Source organism: Mastigoproctus giganteus, chromosome 4 (assembly GCF_048544385.1).
Source record: "Mastigoproctus giganteus isolate SK-2022 chromosome 4, ASM4854438v1, whole genome shotgun sequence".
In the NCBI taxonomy this organism is placed as follows: Eukaryota; Metazoa; Arthropoda; class Arachnida; order Uropygi; family Thelyphonidae; genus Mastigoproctus; species Mastigoproctus giganteus.
This window is the reverse complement of record NC_143578.1, coordinates 211,446,618-211,465,270: the sequence shown is the minus strand read 5'-3', so window position 1 is coordinate 211,465,270 and position 18,653 is coordinate 211,446,618. Positions and strand designations below refer to the sequence as shown.

General features: G+C 34.6%; 1 protein-coding gene across 4 annotated transcripts in view; it reads left to right on the top strand.

Annotated features, from left to right (window-relative positions):
• Kaz (E3 ubiquitin-protein transferase Katazuke) overlaps positions 1-5,527 on the top strand; it is a 157,322-nt gene extending 151,795 nt beyond the window's left edge. For 3 of the 4 annotated variants that reach the window (XM_090371159.1, XM_090371160.1, XM_090371161.1), the window contains exons 10-11: positions 2,640-2,832; positions 5,353-5,527. In XM_090371159.1, coding sequence (XP_090227285.1) covers positions 2,640-2,832; positions 5,353-5,454 — 295 coding nt within the window. In that variant the 3' untranslated portion in view covers positions 5,455-5,527. The remainder of the gene's footprint in view (positions 1-2,639; positions 2,833-5,352) is intronic. The other variant, XM_090371162.1, reaches the window with a different exon arrangement.
• The last annotated feature ends 13,126 nt before the right edge of the window (positions 5,528-18,653 follow it).

Below are 18,653 nucleotides of genomic sequence, written 5' to 3'. Positions count from 1 at the left end.
AAATAAATATCAAACATTGAAATTCACAAATGGGTGCACTAGCAATTAGAATGTGCCAAAAGAAGAAAAATTAAGAGTGACATCACATGAATTTTAATATTCTGCCAGTATCATTTTTACTTTCATTTTTAACAGTAATTGTATTAGTATTAATGTATGGCCACAAAAAAATTCAGACAGCAATAGTGCTTTCATTGCTGCTTGCATAATTATGTGTTTTTTGGCATGTTTACAGAGTGTTTTTTGTAGTTAAGTAATCAGGATTCCACCACACAAGATGCAGTTTTTCAACTATTCCTTGTCTGTTCAAAAAATTAACCTGTATATGTGTGGCACCTAAAGAGATATACACAGTAAACCCCCGCTATTCGCGGTATCTGTATTCGCAGTTTCACGATCGCTGATTTAATATAAAATGAAACCTAAAAAAATGTAAATTTTAAAGCGCTGTGAATATTTTCCGCCATAAAAAAACATGGGCGTGGCTAAAATTATCTTTCCTGGTTAAAACAGCTCTCAGTGGGTGGGGGGAGAGGGGTGACAAAATCGCGAGCGTGGATGTTTCTTGCTAATCCTTCTTCAGTATGTGTTATGCGCTTGTCATGGAAGGTTTCGTCGTTTGCTTTTAATTTATATGCTTATAAATTGAATAAATTTATCAATTTATAAATTGATTTACTTACAAAAATGATAAATCTACCGTTTTGCAGTGTAAAACAGACTTTTTCAAGTGTGTAAATGAAGAAAGTGACTTTATTGTGGACAAGTTCTTTCTAACCCGTACAAAAATATGGCTACGAATAACATGGGAAGTGTGAAAATATCAAAGAAGGTGATGACATTAGCGAATAAAATTGAACTATTAGACAAAATTTCTAATGGTGAAAGTGTCTCCTCAGTGGCAAAACATTATAAAATCACTGAGTCAACGGTACGATCAGTCCAAAAATCGGAAGAAAAAATCCGCTGTAGTGTCCGTGAAAACGTGCCAATTGCTTCAAAAATTTGCTCTGTCACTCGTGATGTTAAATTAGAAAAAATGGAAAGGGCTTTAAATCTGTGGATAGAAGACCAAACTCAAAATAAAATTCCATTAAGTTCACTCATCATTCGTGAAAAGGCAAAACTCCTTTATCAACACTTTAGCGAAACTGGTGACAGCACTGGCGGGATAAGTTTTTTTGCTAGCAAAAGCGCTGGTTTGAAAGATTTGTTTGAAATTTCTAATAAATATTACATTTAATATTAAATTATTTCTTATTTTCATTTCGATGCTATATGCTTGCATTTCACTATGTACTGTCTTCATAATATGACTATGTACATAGTCATATTATGAAGGTACATATAATACATACATAGACAAAATTTTAGACTAGTTTTTCTTATATATTACATACTTTTGAATGGGAGCCATAACTCAGTATTCGCGGAACGTAACCCCTGCAAATAGCGAGGGTTTACTGTACTTATATCTTTTAAAAGGTCATTTCAAATAATGCTTCAAAAATATATAACAGATCACCCAGTGAGTGCTATCATCTCTTATCTGTATTTCTGGGTAATTGTAGCCACAATTTATAATAGATGGCAGCATGAAGAAACTTTCTCCACAAAGCTCACTAGTGGAAAAAAAAAAACTCACTGTTCAAGGCCCATACATGTTCAAAAAACCCACTCCAGAAAAGATTACAAGCATGTCTACTCATGTATTTTTCTAATTTTGCTTGCTTAAGGATTAAAGCAAGTGTTCACTATAGTTTCAATAATTTTAATAACAGTTTTCTAAAAGTGAATTGAGTTAATAATTTGTCATAATATCAACTGCACCTCAGAAGTCAAAATCAAATTACAAAAAGATAGTTTGAGATGTGAGTACTTTGAGAAACTAAAATAGACTGATGGAGGTAAAAACTATTCTAGACAGAGAAAGTATAATGCTGAGCATCAGGAACTGTTTTTTGTGCACTGTTAGAGATTGAATGGATAGTAAAAATGACCATTGAAGTGATGTTTCTACTTCAATGGAAAGTACTATTTACTAGTACACAAGGCCCAAAAACCCTGGTTCAGTAATAAAATAGTGCAAACAAGTCAGACAAAGAACAGGCAAAAGGCCCCAGATGGTCTGTAGGTTCACCTGAATGGTCTTGTAGAGAAGTTATATAACAGCTTCCAGGAAATTTTAGTTGACTTATTACCAATGAGATGGAGGGTCAGCATCCTCACACTAGAATGAGATGTTTTCAAAAGATTTTTCTGTCACCCTGACTGTTCAGTTGAATACCACTGTTCTACAATGCTAGTTATCTTCTCTAGAATCTAACATAGCCTTGTTTGTGCTTTAACATTAAACTTAATTCTCTTTGTTAAAATTTAAAATAATTTCCATTTCAATATAACCTTGTGGTATCTGTTTATTATAAGAAATGAATACTATCCACTTGGTGAAATTGCCATAAACCAAAATAATTTCCATTGTGTATTTGAACAGTTCTAGTGTAACAGCATAAATTATAGCACTTTACTCCTAGTTTCATAGAGCAACTTAGTACTGCTAAGCTGGTGGATTTTTTTTTAATTCTGAATAAGCTATTTGTTCAAACTTTAAAAAATATTTCCTTAATAAGATTCTTTAGCCAGTGTTACAAGCCTGAAGGAGAGAGGAATCCTGACTGTCCAGTGTGTAGTCCTTCTCTTAACATTTTAGCTCAGCCATTACCCTATGCTCATTGTTCTCAGTCTCGTTTAGTCTGCTACATATCAGGCCAACCTTTAAACGAACACAATCCTCCTCTCATGTTGCCAAATGGTTATATTTATGGGGAACTAGTAAGTATTTAAATTTGAAATTGTATTACTTAATGAGTCAGCTTGTCTATATAAAGAAATATTTTTTCTTAACTGTAGCCTTTGTTTTTTTTATCACAGTATAATTAAATTGTATTACATTTCATTAGAAATTACTGAGCTGTTGTGATGACATATGATTTCAGTGAAATTTTCTAATAACAAGGTGTACAGCAGCCTTCCTGCACATTCATTAATAGAGAAAATAGTTCCAGCTAGATGCATGTAGTGCATTTAAAAAAAAACAAGATTAAAGGAGCAGATTCTTTTAGATAATGAAGTCGTAGCCAATGTTGATTTAAAATAATAATAAATGTTTAAACACGCTGAGGTCTGTTCAGAAATTATATTTATTGTTCAAGGCAGAGAGAGAACAGCATGTAGTGCAACAAAGTATAAGGTGTTTAGACGTGCTTCATCCTTACCTTCACACAATAAGTTGTTCATTTGGTTATGACAGTCTGTTATTTTCAGCCAATAATAAAAATGTTGTTTCAAACAATATGTGTAAAGTTTTGTTTTAAAATTGGAAAGAACACAAATGAAACAGCATTTATCTCAGTTATCTTAACCAGCATCATTCCCAGTGGACAACTTCTTCTCCACACCAAAAAAAAAAAGGCAAAACAAAAGCCATGTAGCTGGTATCATTTGACTGTGAGGGTGTTGTACAAATTTTTTCTACAGTTCTATGTTAAAGTTCTGAGATATCCTTGGTGATGCAGTTCAAAGGAAAAGAATGGAAAAGTGAAACTCCAAAGACTGGTTGCTCTGTTAGGGATTGCATTCATTGCAGAGTTGGCCAACAATGGAATTACTCATCCAGCAATACCCATAATTCACCAGATGGCTCCATATGACTTTTTTCCCCTCCCCTAGACTGAAAAAAAAATCCTCTAAGGACATCAGGTTGATGACATACAAACAAAGAGTAATTGAACATCTAGGGAAATATATAGGTAGTTTTTCTCTTTTATACATTTCATTTTTTAACTGGTGTGGCTCATCAGTATATGGCTAATACTAACAGTAAAACTTTTTTTAACCAACTTCTATTAATCATAAATTAGTGTTTAATATCTTGATTTCAGAATCTTGAATAATTATAGTCCTCCAGTTTTGTGGGGAAGGTAAAAGAAGAAAAAAAAAATTATTGCTGTCATCGTACAAAGAATGAAAGGAAAAATTCAGTTATTTGAATTTTATTACGTAGTTAAAAAAAAAATCTAAATTTTTGGTTACTATATTTTATATCTAAAATACTTGAAATGAAAGTACTTTGCCTGTGTAAAGCTTAGAATCTGTTTATTACTTAGTCTAAAAATCACATTTTGGATGTTTTCTTCACTCAGGAACTGCAAAATTCATTTTATTTCATTGCAGGTATTTAGATAAAGATAATCTGTGCAACATGCTGTTCAAACATATTAGTTTTTATTATTTTTATCATTTTCTAAATAGTTAAGAATACCTTCATTAAATACAGCAAATAGATTTAAGGTAGTAGTATATTAATCTAATATTTTCTTGACAAAAATCTGCTTATTCTGTAAAAACCTATGTACAATACACAATTATTTTCACAATGACAAGGGATGTCCTGCATGCCATTCACTTAATAATAATGTATTTAAAATGAAAAGAAAGATTTACGTGGAGAGGCTATCACGTGTGTGTGTGGAGACACCCCTGAATATTCATGGCCACTGTTCCATTAAAAATACTCTTAGTGGTTAGTGTATACAAATATAGAAATTATATAAAGTGAAAGGAAGGGATTGTTGAAAGAACTTTCCTTCTTTTGTATGTTTTTTTCAATCACATTTATGTAACTATCTGTGTAATACATGGAAGAGAGCCATCAATACACTTTCCAGAAAGAAAAGCAGGATGTCTAGTAAACCACATCCAGACAACCATTTGCAGTTCTTTTATTTCCAAAGGAAAAATTGGACTGACTGTGCATTCTATTGGCAGCTGAAATAGAAGTATTGCAACAAAAGTTTTATAGTAAACTTTTTTTTTAATTAATTAAAAGTATTATATATCGTGCATGTACTTAATTTCATAATTAAGTGCAGAAATTGACATACCTCCTTAAATTCTTTTTCGTTTATATCAACCTTTAGTAACAATACACATTGAAGGGATTGCAAAATAATTACGTATGCACACTTTCACTGTAGTAAAGTTGTATAATTGTTGATTTATTCTGTTATAAGCTGAAGGTTTTTGGAAAAACATTTTATGCTTGAGCATAGAAACCATCAACAATAAATCAGTTTAATATAGTGATATCGTGTATCCTATGTCTTTAAATTATTTTTAAAACTATGCCAAATAATGGGAATGAAATATTACTTTCTGATTCTCTTGTTTTGCATCACAAAGCAGTATTATGTATTGACTGCTTTATTGTGCAATGACAATTCTCTAGTATTATTTTAAGATGCATTAGTGCTAATTTAAAAATGCATTAATAAATTTTATTTTCAATTGTAGTCCCTCAAACAGATGGCCACAGAAAACAGTGGAAAAGTCACATGCCCAAGGACAAAAGAAATTTTTGACCTGAAAGAAGCTGAGAAAGTTTTTGTAATGTAATACCATGCCAAAATGCTTTACCTCCTCTGCTGGGTTGTCAAATAATTCAGTAATTCAAATATTTTATAAATTGTGATTCAGATGCCATCAAGTGCTTCCTGTTCATGTACAGTTGTGTATAATTTTGAAGTGCTTCAATGAAAAGCATAACTGACATATAAATTAAAATTAATCTTTGAACTGTGCATAGATATGTATTTTCTGTTACTACATTCCCTTTTTTTTTATTATTAAACCTTATATTCATAAATACATAATTTTCATTCCCTATATAATGCAATTGCAGTTATCCAAAATAAAGCTTGGATTTTACATTAATTTTTGGAAAGCTTATTAGTGTATTTCCTATGTAGTTGGCAGCTGCAGGCAATAAGAATGAAATTCATATTTTTTATTCACTAAGATACTGTGTTTGTGAAACATACAAGGATTTTTCTAATCTGTTTTGTATAAGTGTATGTAAATGTACAATCACTTTTTTCCCCCCAGTTTTTAAATGTACATTTACCAACTGATATGTTCCTATTACCACCTTTCTACATTTTTCGACAAGAACTGAAGCTAGATTTTAAAACATTCTATGCCAATCAAGTATTCCCTTATCCAAGCTGCCTTTATCTTGGATAATAGTGGTTGCTAAAATTAGATTTTGTGATGCCTTCCTGAAATAAAAAAGAAAAAGACTATGATCTTTGTGATTTTATATATAAAATTGGCTTGAAGTCTTTGAGATATGTATTGTTAATTTACACAATGCTTCACACAGGTGGCCTAGCAGTTTTTTCCTCTTTCCTTGTTAGAAATCAATGTTTTTTTAAATACGGTCATCCGAATTGGAGGTTTTATCTATACCCACTGTTAACTTTCTTGGATACGTTACCAATTTCTCAAAACTTGATTCTAAGCAGAAAATTTAAGAATGATAGAACTACATTTCTCCGTTAGTTGACATTTGTGAATAACTCTCCCCATAGAGATAATTAAATTGAACACTTTTTTTTTTTACCATTAACGAGTTTTGTTGTACATAAGAAAAGAAAAAATAAGTTGCAGCTTATTTTTTCATGAAAAATGTGCTCCTGAGCTGGTTGTCTCATGTATTGGCCAGAGAACTGTGTTTTTGTGGACTCAGGACTTCAAATATACAGTTCCATTGTTACACATTCAGTGCTATTACATGTAAGATGTTAACTATTCAACTGTAAATTACTCTTGGATTCGGAGCAATATGGCCTTAGTTGCTAATGCTCCTAAAAACCAAAATAACAATACTCTATACATTATAACACTCCAGATGTTTTAGACACTACAATATAAATGGTAGTTACCTCTTTGAGTAAATCCCACTTCAGCACACTGTGATCACTACCACCTGATGGTTCCTTTATCTGCAGATTGTTGTTGTTATTTGGTTTTTAGGAGCATTAGCAACTAAGGCCATATTGCTCCAGGGATATGCGGTGGTCACAGGCTTGAACCCCCGGTCTAATCAAGAAGCATGTGCTATGCACTGCTGCACCTGGCTACAGAGGCGCCATCTGCAGATTCTTAATGCATGAAGAATCACTACTGATAATCAGATCAAGAGTATTACGCCCTCTAGTTGCCTCCCAAACATGCTGCTGTAGAAAACAATCATCCAATAAATCCACAAGCCTTGCTAGTGTGTGAGTGACCAACCCACAAATTCCAGTCAATCTCTGGGAAATTAAAATTTCCCCATTATAACACTCTTTATTTCTCAGCACAATTGCTCATTATACTCATCAGGCCTATAACACGCATCTACTTTCCTTTTCCCAGTACTTATGTCACACCAAACAGACTCAACATTGCATTGTCCACCATCAATTGGATGCACTTCCTTAGATTTTGTTTCTTAACTAACAGCATAACCCATCCTCCCTTCCTGTCCTGTCTATCCTTTCTGTACACATTACACTCTCCAAATTCCAATTCTGCACTAATGTCTGTGTGACACTACATCTCTGATATCCCAACAATAGCTGCCTTTGATGTCTTGACTAGCACTTTAAGCTCATCAAATTTATTAACTATACTCCTAGCATTGGTACACATGCACCTATTTCTACTCTTAGTTACCTTAACACAGCCCATGTATTTACTTGTTCCACTATGACTCCCAGCAGTCCTGGAAATCCCCATTGCCTTGCTTTCTGGGCTGCTGCTCAGTTGCATTTCAATAGAAGCAGTGCAAGAATCACTATCACCTCTGCCAGTGGCTACTCTTAATCTATTATTCCGTGTATCCCCCCCCAAGCTAGCAGCTTTCTGACCCACCAACTAAAGAGAACAAAAGCCCGCAACCACCAAATACGGAGGATGCGGAAAGATCAGGGAATGACCACCACATATCCCCGGAGCAATATGGCCTTAGTTGCTAATGCTCCTAAAAAAAAAAAAAAAAATATTGTCCCAAGAGTGGGGCTATGTCCTTGGTTGGATGCCTAGAGATTAACAGGTTCCTCTTTGCTGCAAGCTGCACTGAGCATCAGAGAGAGTTATGTGACTCATGCTGCTGTTATGGTACAGTTGCAGGCCATTGTTCTGCTCCTAGTCTGGAGACTAGGCACCTGCGAGGTGGTCTGATTGAGGTGTATAAGGCCTTGAATAGGTTGAGCATGCTGAATTCTGATGGGATTCTTCCACCTGTTCAGATTACAAACCTAAGGGGGTATAAATTCAAATTGAGGAAAGACAGATGTAGAATAGATGTGTGGAAATTTGCCTTTAGCCAGCGGGCGGTTAATTGCTGGAACAAACTTCCATATGTCATTGTGGAAGTTGATAGGTTAAATAAATTTAAGGAGGAACTGGACAAACATTTAGAGGGAATTGTTTTGCAATTTTTTTTTTTTTTTTTTGGCTAATGCTGCATAAACTCATATCTTGCTTTCTTGCATCACATGCCACTACTACTACCACCTGTTAAATGATAGTTTTTCTGTGCCATACTGAGTCTGATGGGTTTTCTTAAATACTGTGGTTATTTCCATGGTGACAATGGAAGTTATTCAGGTGGGAGTGGCAACCCTGCTGTTGTTTCTACTAACTATTTTTGGCAATTCATTTAAATATGGAATGCTTCAATAAAGTTTCTTCTCCTTTACTGGTGTGCAGCATTCAGCACTTAGGGATCCATGATGAAGAAAGTGTGGTCCAAAGAGAAAGTATTGTGTGTTGAATATGTTCACCATTGGAGCTTACACAGCATTTTCCCTATGTGATATTTCTCACATCTGTCATGGGGAAGCTATTTGTTTTAATTTTGTTCCCTTTAAACCAAACACTGACATTATATACTTCTCTACCAAACTTGTTTAGTTTTCAGAATTAGAAAAATTGTACACATTTTATGACAGCCTAGACAAGACTCTTGATTTTTCTCTTGGTGGCTAAAATGAACCTCAGCTGTGTAGGACACTAGTGCAGTTGGACTATTGCTTGCTGGTAATCCACCCCAACTGTCCTTGCTGATGGCCTGTCAAAAGTAAATGCACCCTGTAGAGGGCCATTGCCAAATACATTCTGCATTGGATGGTAGATAACTGGAAATGAACTGCTTGTCTGATAAATTGCATTTTCAAGTGCACTATGCAGACGTATACTCCATGAGGTTCTTGAATCCCACTACACAAAGGGTCTGGAGCATGTTTGGATGGGAGATTCTTTGATTGAGTTTATTGGCACATCAGTTTAGATAGAAGAATCTGGGGTCCCTGGTATATCTTCGATCAGTGCCTCACTAGCGACAACTATTTCTGACACCCCACTAGCAGATCTTAGATCACCAAGACATCTTCAATTAGGACAATATTCCATGTCACAGAGCTGGTAGTTTTGGACTGGTTTGGGGAACGTTCCAGATTCATCAAATCAAATTCACCTGATCTCATCCCAACTGAACATGTGTGGGGCATTGTGGAATGAGGCCATTTGGTATCAGATCCAGTACCAATACACCCAATTGCCAGCATCTCACAATGCTGACAGTTCAACGAGTTAATACACTTGTTAACTGTATTAACTCAAGCGTTTAGGGCATAAGCCTCAAGCTATGAAGGAGTCTAGACTATGTATAAATATAGTGCAAATGCATCAGGAATACATAGCTGTATCTGAATAAATCAGATTATTAATAAAACGGCATCGTTTTAAGTTATATCTCATATTGTGAATACCTTCACAACGAGTTGCCATGATATTGCACTACTTCGAATAAGTAACGCTTCACCTAAGGAGAAGACTAATGTTACTTATTCTCAGATGGATACCACCACCCAGACGGCACCGTTTCAGGGCTATTTGGCCCTTCTTCGGTGGGTGGGTAGGTACCCGAGTGATGCAATGATGCCGTTTTATTAATAATCTGATTTATTCAGATATAGCTATGTATTCCTGATGCATTTGCACTATATTTATACATAGTCTAGACTCCTTCATAGCTTGAGGCTTATGCCCTAAACGCTTGAGTCTCAATACATGATACACCATCAGGCATCTCTCATATTGTGGAGTTATACTTCATAACTGTTTTGCCATCATTGCATCACTCGGGTACCTACCCACCCACCGAAGAAGGGCCAAATAGCCCTGAAACGGTGCCGTCTGGGTGGTGGTATCCATCTGAGAATAAGTAACATTAGTCTTCTCCTTAGGTGAAGCGTTACTTATTCGAAGTAGTGCAATATCATGGCAACTCGTTGTGAAGGTATTCACAATATGAGATATAACTTAAAACGATGCCGTTTTATTAATAATCTGATTTATTCAGATATAGCTATGTATTCCTGATGCATTTGCACTATATTTATACATAGTCTGTATTAACTCATTGAACAAGTGGGTTAATATACTTGTTGACACCCTCTAGCATCTCATGGAGTCAATGCTGTAACTTACCCAGTCTTGTTGCACACTAAAAGTGGTGCAACCAGGTACTTGGTAAGTTCCTAATGCTATACTATCTCAGTTTATATATACAACAACAAAATGTTTTATTACTACTAGGTTAATGACTTGCTATGTACAGATTCTTGGAAAAAAACTTGACATTCCTATAGTGGGATACCTACTTATTTTAGAATAAATTATTTTATTTTATAAACTATGCTCAATGATTAACTTTACCCTCAACTGTTTGCTTCAGTCATTATGGAATCTCTCCAGGATTGGACCACCGTTGTTTCTCATTTTCATAAATGACATCAACGAAGGGATAGAAGGCATGATGTCAAAATTTGCAGACTATGTAAAGATTGGTAGAATTGTTAATGATCAGTGCCAAGCAGTCTCCTTCAAGATGACTTGAACAGCCTCCAGGAATGGTCAGAAAACTGGCAGCTAAGTTTTAATGCAGCAAAATGCAAGGACTTACATTTGGGAAAGAGCAACCCCAAAATAAATTATACACTTGAAGTTGAATTAAAAACAGTAGAGGAAGAAAGGGATATGGAAGTTACAATATGGGTAGATATGAAGTTTTCTAAACAGTGTAAACAAGCAGTCAGGAAAGCCCATGGAGTCCTATTGATTATTTATTGAATGTTATCCTGTAGAGGCAGGGAGGTTATAGTCCTACTGTATAAGGCAATTGTAAGACACAATTGCCTTATACAGTAGGACTATAAGGCAATTGTAAGACCACATTTCGAATACTGTGTTCAAGTATGGAGATCATATCTGAAAAAAAAAAAAAAAAACATTGAACTTCTCAACCAGGTTTATAAGGCACTGACAGGGATTAGTAAAATGAATGAAGGTGAAATTTTCACTGTTGTAAAGATTCCAGAATTAGGGGCCATAAATTAAAATTTCAGGTGTTGAGGTTTAGATTAGGTTGCAGGTTTTCTTTTAGCCAGTAAGATGTTGATTACTGGAACAAGTTTCCCTCACAGGTAGTTGAGGCTGACAGTTTGAATAAATTCAAAGGTCAACTGGATAGATACCTGTATGAGGGAAGCATATAATTTGTATTTTCTTATCTACTTGGGGTTTTTTTTGCCAGTGCAGCAAAAGCCTGTGGCTTCCTTGCACTATATCAGTACTTCTCAAAGTGGGTGATATCACCCCCTGGGGGGTGTAGGCATGAAAGGGGGTGACAGGGGCAGATGGAGCACCATCAGTGATTGGCCGTTACAAGGGTTTTATGGCTTATTTAAAAAATGCTGTGCCAAATATTATTACTGTTCATTGTGTCATTCACCGTCAGCATTTAGTTGCAAAAAAACTTGGTGATCAACTGCACAATTCTCTACAAACTTATTACTGCTATAAACAAAATTAAAGCACATTCTTTGAATGATCGTATATTTCGAAAGCTTTGTGATCAAAACAGTGAAGATTTTGAACGATTGCTACTTCACTCCGAGGTTTGGTGGCTGTCAAAAGGCAACTGTCTCAACAGAATTTATGAACTCTTTGATACTGTTGTCAAGTTTTTTGAAGATAGGAACAACGACCTTAGTAATGACCTCAAGAAAATGAAAACTGATATTGCTTATCTTGCAGATTTATTTACTAGATTCAACTCAATGGATTTAAAAGGACAAGATGTAACTCTTATTAAGGCGAAAACTCAAATTTCAGCATTTATTTCAAAATAAAAGTTTTTTATGCACAACATAGGACAACGTGAATTGTATCTATTTCCAAATCTGTTGGAAATAGAGAAAAAAGAAAAAATAGCGGATGAAACTAGCTTTTTGTAATCATCTAGAAATGTTGCACAGAGATATGCAGGAAAGGTTCAAAGATCTTCTTAATTTGAAAATTCCAGATTGGGTTATAAATCTTTTTTTAAATAATGACAATGGTGAACATTTTGTAGAAGAAGAATTGATTGAGTTACAAAATGAAGTTGAACTGAAGCCAAAATTTCAAAATTCATATCAGAAATTTTGGTTACAAAAGAAAATCCCTGACCATTATCCTGCATTGTGGGGAATTGTAAAAAAAAATACTTATTTCTTTTCCAACATCATATCTAGTCGAAACTGGTTTCCGTGCTGTATCTCAATTGCTGACAAAACAAAGAAATTGTCTGGATGTTGTTAAATGTGGCGATTTACGACTTCTACTTACAGATATTAAACCTAATATTGATAAGCTAATAAATCTCCACCAAGCTCATCCATCGCATTAAATATTAAAATATAATTATTTCCATTAATATGACTTATGTAATTAACTTTAATTTTTATGACTTAATTTAAGTGACTATAACTGATTTTATTTATGTAGTTGTAATTTTTTAGGAAGAAGGAATAAAGTGCAGTAAATAGTTTTCTTTATAATTCACACACATACATGCAGGGCTGCATTTACGTTTTTGGAGGCAAACAGACATATTCATTTCAGTTATTTAGCTTCAACTTTATATTGGTGGGCTAAAAAAAAAGCCCTGGCGAGGGCTTTTTTTTTTTTTTAGGGGGACGGTGATCCAAAAAAGTTTGAGAAGCACTGTACTGTATGGTGAATACTATTTTTATTCAATATGCTCAATTAAATAATAACAATATTGTTGTGGTTTATTTAATAAATATACCTTTATTAGCATATAATCAATCATAAATTGAATGGTAAAACAGTATATGTTTTACCATTCAATACCATATATAAATGAAAGAAATTGTGGCTAAAAATTTATTCTAATAATAATAATTCTTTATTTCATAAAATACATAAATACATAAAAATAGGCTCTGGGACAGACCATGTTACATTTGTTATGCAGACTACCACTCAATAACAACAATAGTAAAAACGTTTTGTCAAATTTAGGGACTATTCACATGTTATGTAACTTTTTTTTTAAAACTTTTTATTCCCCCCCCCCTCCCCATGGCAATAGTTTTGATTCAACCTCTCCCCATTATTACATAACTTTTTGTGTAATCACCCCTGCCTGATTCCCTGTAACATTTTATCTGGTCCTGTACAAAGAATTTAGTGCCACTTCATTCACAAACCAACAAGAAATGCTAGTTATTCTCTACAACTCAATATAAGAGCATATCAGCTTCAGTGAAGTTGTAAATAGCACTTGCTGCAAGGCAGCTATGCTATACCAGGAGGACTTTTTTTGGTATGCTCATGATTTTTTACTTTAATCCAGGTACCTAAATCTTTCAGGTAGTACAGGTAGATATGAAACAAATTTCTTGTGCCATATTCCAGTCTACTTTAAAGGTTGGTGGTATCTGGCAACTCAAACAGCCAGTTTGAAAGTTATTAGGAATAAAATGAACCTCTGTGGCACTGGTTCTTTAGGCTCATAGTGAAAGTTATTTACGATTTTATCCATTATATCACAAAAGACAGCGACGCTTGAAAATAGAAATAACAAGCAATTAATTGTATTATGGAAAGTCTAGAGGCATCCAGCAAATCTTGAAAATACTGAAAATCCAATTGATACAGAGAAAAAAAAAAAAAAAACTGTACTTTTCAGTGCCTTTTATAATAACAACCAGGACAAAAAAATTGGTCCTCTGTTCCAGTAGGTTTTGCCACTTCACTTGTTTGGAAAGTTCTAAGTTTGGAGATTGGCAATTCTTAGAAGAATGTAAATCTAATCTGTAGGTACCAATCTCAGTCAAAGGGAGTAGGGTTTCCCCACAAGAAATTCCACTTTTTAGCCTGCACAACATGCAAACTGGCCAAAGAACACATGCACAACAAACCATTTGACTCTGAGTAGCCAAAATTCCAAAGAACAACATGGTATTACTTTCTGGCTAGAAAATACAGTGGACATAGAAATGATCATATAATAAAAGCTTCAGAAAGAAATTCAGTAAAACAACAGAGGTTAGCATTACTTTGAAGAAAAAAGACTGAGCAAATGGATACCGAGGCATTTCACTATTCCAAGATGCTATGTACGCTGAATTTGATACATTATGTTCTACAAATGGTATGCATTATTACATGCTGAAATAATAATGCTAGGAATTAATGCATGTCAACATAAAGATCTATTCACAATTCAAAATTTATGCTTGATAATAACTTGCTGGTTCAAGCAGTGTCCAGCAAACAGCGCAGAAAAACACTCCCTGCTTATGTTAATTCCTTCATAACTCGGCTATATTTTTTGTTGCTTTTTTTTCTACTAAAATGAGTGGTGAATTTTGCAAATACAAATGAACAGAGAAGGTTCATAGTTATAGCATAAATAATTTTAGAAAGAAATGGAGTGAAGAACTGATGAAGGCATTAAAAAACAAATTATATTAGAAAAAATAAAAAGAGATAAAATGCTGAAATATGCTTGAACTTTACTTTCTTTGTTCAGGGAGCGCAAGGTACTTCACTAATCTTGTCCACCCAAGGGCCAAAAATTTTATATGATCCAACAGAGAGCAATTTTCCATACTTGCCAGATTAAAGAGACTTAAGTGTATTCAGGGGCTTAAGGGGAACAGGTATTGTGTGTGTTATCAGACACTCAGTCTAAAACACTGATGGATCCAATATCTTTCTATTACAGAAGATTTAGGAGAAATCCGGTTTGCCTGCCTCTCTAAAATCTACTCATGCACACCTCAATGGTACGTCACTTAAGGTGGCAACGAACGTGCAGAGTGGTTCCCTTCAAGATGCCTGGTCAGCGTGAAAAGGAAAAGATCAAACCCAACAGCATGACGAAACAAATGGCTCTCAGTCCCCAGCGGCTTTCACTCCCCACTCTTACAGCAGCAAGAGGATCAGAGTGGAAGCAGAGGGTGCTAAGAATCTCTGGGTACGACCAGGCTGCTATGCACAAAAACTGAACTTGGCCTGTTACAACATAAGATCGCTCGTCGGTGAAGACAGGATATTAGAGCTGGTAAAGGAACTAGAAAATGTGAATTAGAATATCATTGGTTTTGCTGAAAAAATAAGAAGAAATGAATCACTTATAAGTTTATCAAGTGGAAATCTGCTGTACACCAATGGAAACAGTGAAAGTAGCAAAGGTGGAGTTGGCTTTCTGGTCCATAAATATATAAAAAACATTTTGGAATTCAAAAGTACATTACCAAGGGTGTCAAAACTAATACTCAGGATTTCTAAGAGGTACAAGCTAAAGGTTATGATTTATGCACCAACATCAAGCCATGATGATGAAGAGGCTGAAGAAATGTACACCAAAATTGAGTCTTCTAAGATGAGCAGAAACCCACTACACTATCATTATGGGGGACTTCAATGCTAAAGTTTGAAAAAGACAAAACAGCGCAGAAAGGGGAACTATAGGAAATTTTGGAATTGGTGAAAGAATTGTGGAATTTGCAGAATCTCAAGGATTGTCAGTAATGAACACTTTTTTCAAGAAAAAGGTGAACAGAAAGTGGACATGGAAGAGTCCAAATGAATTAACAACTAATGAAATCGACTTCATCCTCACTAACAGACGATATATCATGAATGATGTTACCGTCCTGAATAAGGTAAATATTGGAAGTGATCACAGAGTGGCAAGATGCACACTTGATATAGATGTAGGGAAAAAAAGGAAAAAACTGACTCGAGTAAATAATACAAAGGTCTTTGAGATAACAGAAGAGGAGAAAAAGCAGTATGTAATGGAACTTAAGAACAAGTTTGAGCTTCTGCAGATGGCTCAGGACCAAGATATCGATGAGGAATATTACAATTTTCTGAAAGTGATAAAGCCCAAGAAACCTATAGGTTAAAAAGAAATCCACAGAAGAAAAAATTAGTCAAGAAACACTTGTTATGTTGAACTGAAGGCAACAAAAACACTGATAAGGAGAAAATTGAGTATACTGAATTATGCAAAGCCATTAGAAAGAGACTCAGAGAGGACATAAGATTTAACACAAGAAAAGTAGAACAAGCATTAAGGGAAAACAAAGGACTTAAATCAGCAGCCATGAGCAGTAATACAGAAAGACAAATGATACTGAAAATGAAGAATAGCGATGGTGTACTTATAAATAGCAGAAGACTACTATAGAGAATTATACAAGGAGCGAGGGAATGATGCCAGCAGTGGGGAAGATGGATCACAAATTAGTAACACATACAACATACCCAATATTCTTCCTGATGAGGTAGAACATGCATTGAAGAAAATGAAGAATCAGAAAGCCCCAGGGGAAGATGAAGTTACTGTAGAGTCGTTAAAATTGGGAGGAAGAAACATAACACTAAAACTGGCAAGACTTTTCAAAAAATGCATTAGAAAAGGTGTGATGTCTAAGGAGTGGAATAATGCAATCATAGTTTTGCTGCATAAGAAAGGAGATAAATCAGAAATTGGAAATTATAGACCTGTTATCCCATATCTACAAGTTGTTCACAAGGGTCATTAATAACAGATGGAAAAGAATACTTGATGAGAATCAACTGAAAGAGCAAGCAAGCTGGCTTTAGGACAGGATTCTCAACTATGGATCACCATGTAATATCATAGCTAATGGAGAAAGCAAATGAATATAAAAACACCATTATGCCTCGTATTTGTGGATTATGAAAAGGTATTTGACTGGGCCAATGTTTCGGGCACTGGAAAGACAAGGTATAGATACCCCATATATTATGATTTTGAAGAAAATATATGAGAACGCTATCTCCTTTATTAGACTAAACAAAGACAGTAGCAAATCTAAAATTGAGAAAGGAGTTCAACAAGGAGACACTATCTCCGAAGTTGTTTACTGCTGCCCTTGAGGAAGCTTTCAGAAGATTAGACTGGTCGCAGAAAGGAGTCAATGTGAATGGAGAGTACCTAAACCATTTATGATTTGCAGATGACATTGTGGTCATAAGCCACAATCCCAAAGAATTAAGAGGAAAATCTTAATCAGTTATGCACAGTTAGTAAGAATATTGGACTAAAGATGAATATGGCTAAAACAAAAGTAATGATGAACAAGTATGCCACTGAAAGGGACATAATGATTGAAGGAGCAGTAATTGAAAAGGTAGAGTCATACTTATCTGGGACAAGTAATTAGCTGTAATAATAATAAATGGCTGAAAGTCAAGAGAAGAATAAATTTTGGATGGATAGCATTCAGGAAATAGAGTAACATACTGAGGAGCAGTATCCCAGTTTGTCTGAAATATAAAATAATGAACCAATGTATACTCCCCACCATGACTTATGGAAGTGAAACTTGGGCACTCACCAAAAGAATGGAAGAGAAGCTGAGAACTACACAGCGAAGAATGGAACAAATTATATTGGGAATCAGACTATTAGATAAGAAGAGAAACACATGGTTTTCTGCCTAATCCACTGATGGATTAGGCAGCAAACTCAAGTAAAGGACATTCTTATCAAAACTAAAATGGTCTTGTGCAGGACACATAGCTCAAAGACATGATGACAGATGGACTAAGAAAATAACAGAATGGTACCCAAGAGGAGCTAGAAGAAAACCTTGAAGACAACGGCAGAGATGGATAGATGAAATTCATGAGTTTGTGGGTACTAAATGGATGGCCATTGCACAAAACAAGAAACTGGAAAGTTGCTGGAGAGGTCTTCATCCTGCAGTGGATTGAAAATGGCTGATGATAATGAAGTGTATTCAACATAGTATTCGTATAGAAAAAAAAAAAAAACTATTTTAAATAGGCTAGTCGATATTAATAAGGAAAGAGCATTTTGGACTAAACCCATGCATCAGCTGTTTTATGCAGTCTGGTAGGCATTATTAATTAATAACACTCTTGATCTTGTTTGTTTTTTTATTATTTTTTTTTAATAATAAAAAAAATAATAGAGAAGGTGCTTTGAATAACCTGGTAGATAGCTACTACTACAATAGTAGTCAGTATGGCACCTAGACAACAATAAGTTATTTTGCAGCCATAAAATAAATAAAATGGATAAATATAAGAACAAGTGACAATCTAAAAAAAAGAGGGAATAGCTAAATTCTAAAAAATTCTTAGTTTATGAATTAGTTATTTAAATGCCACCTGAATGGTTAACCTGTCAGTAAATGTGTAGCTTTTTGTTACAAGTGGAAATAGGAATAGTAGCTATCTCCAAAATTTAGTCCTAAAACAGCCTTTTATGAATATTTCTCATTATTTTGATTCTCACTGGTAATAATGCTATACATATGGATTCTAAAGACAACATTTTCGTAGTGTTTATAGTTATTTTTTTTTAAATTAATTTTGTAAGTAATGCATTTTTTATGGCAATGTGT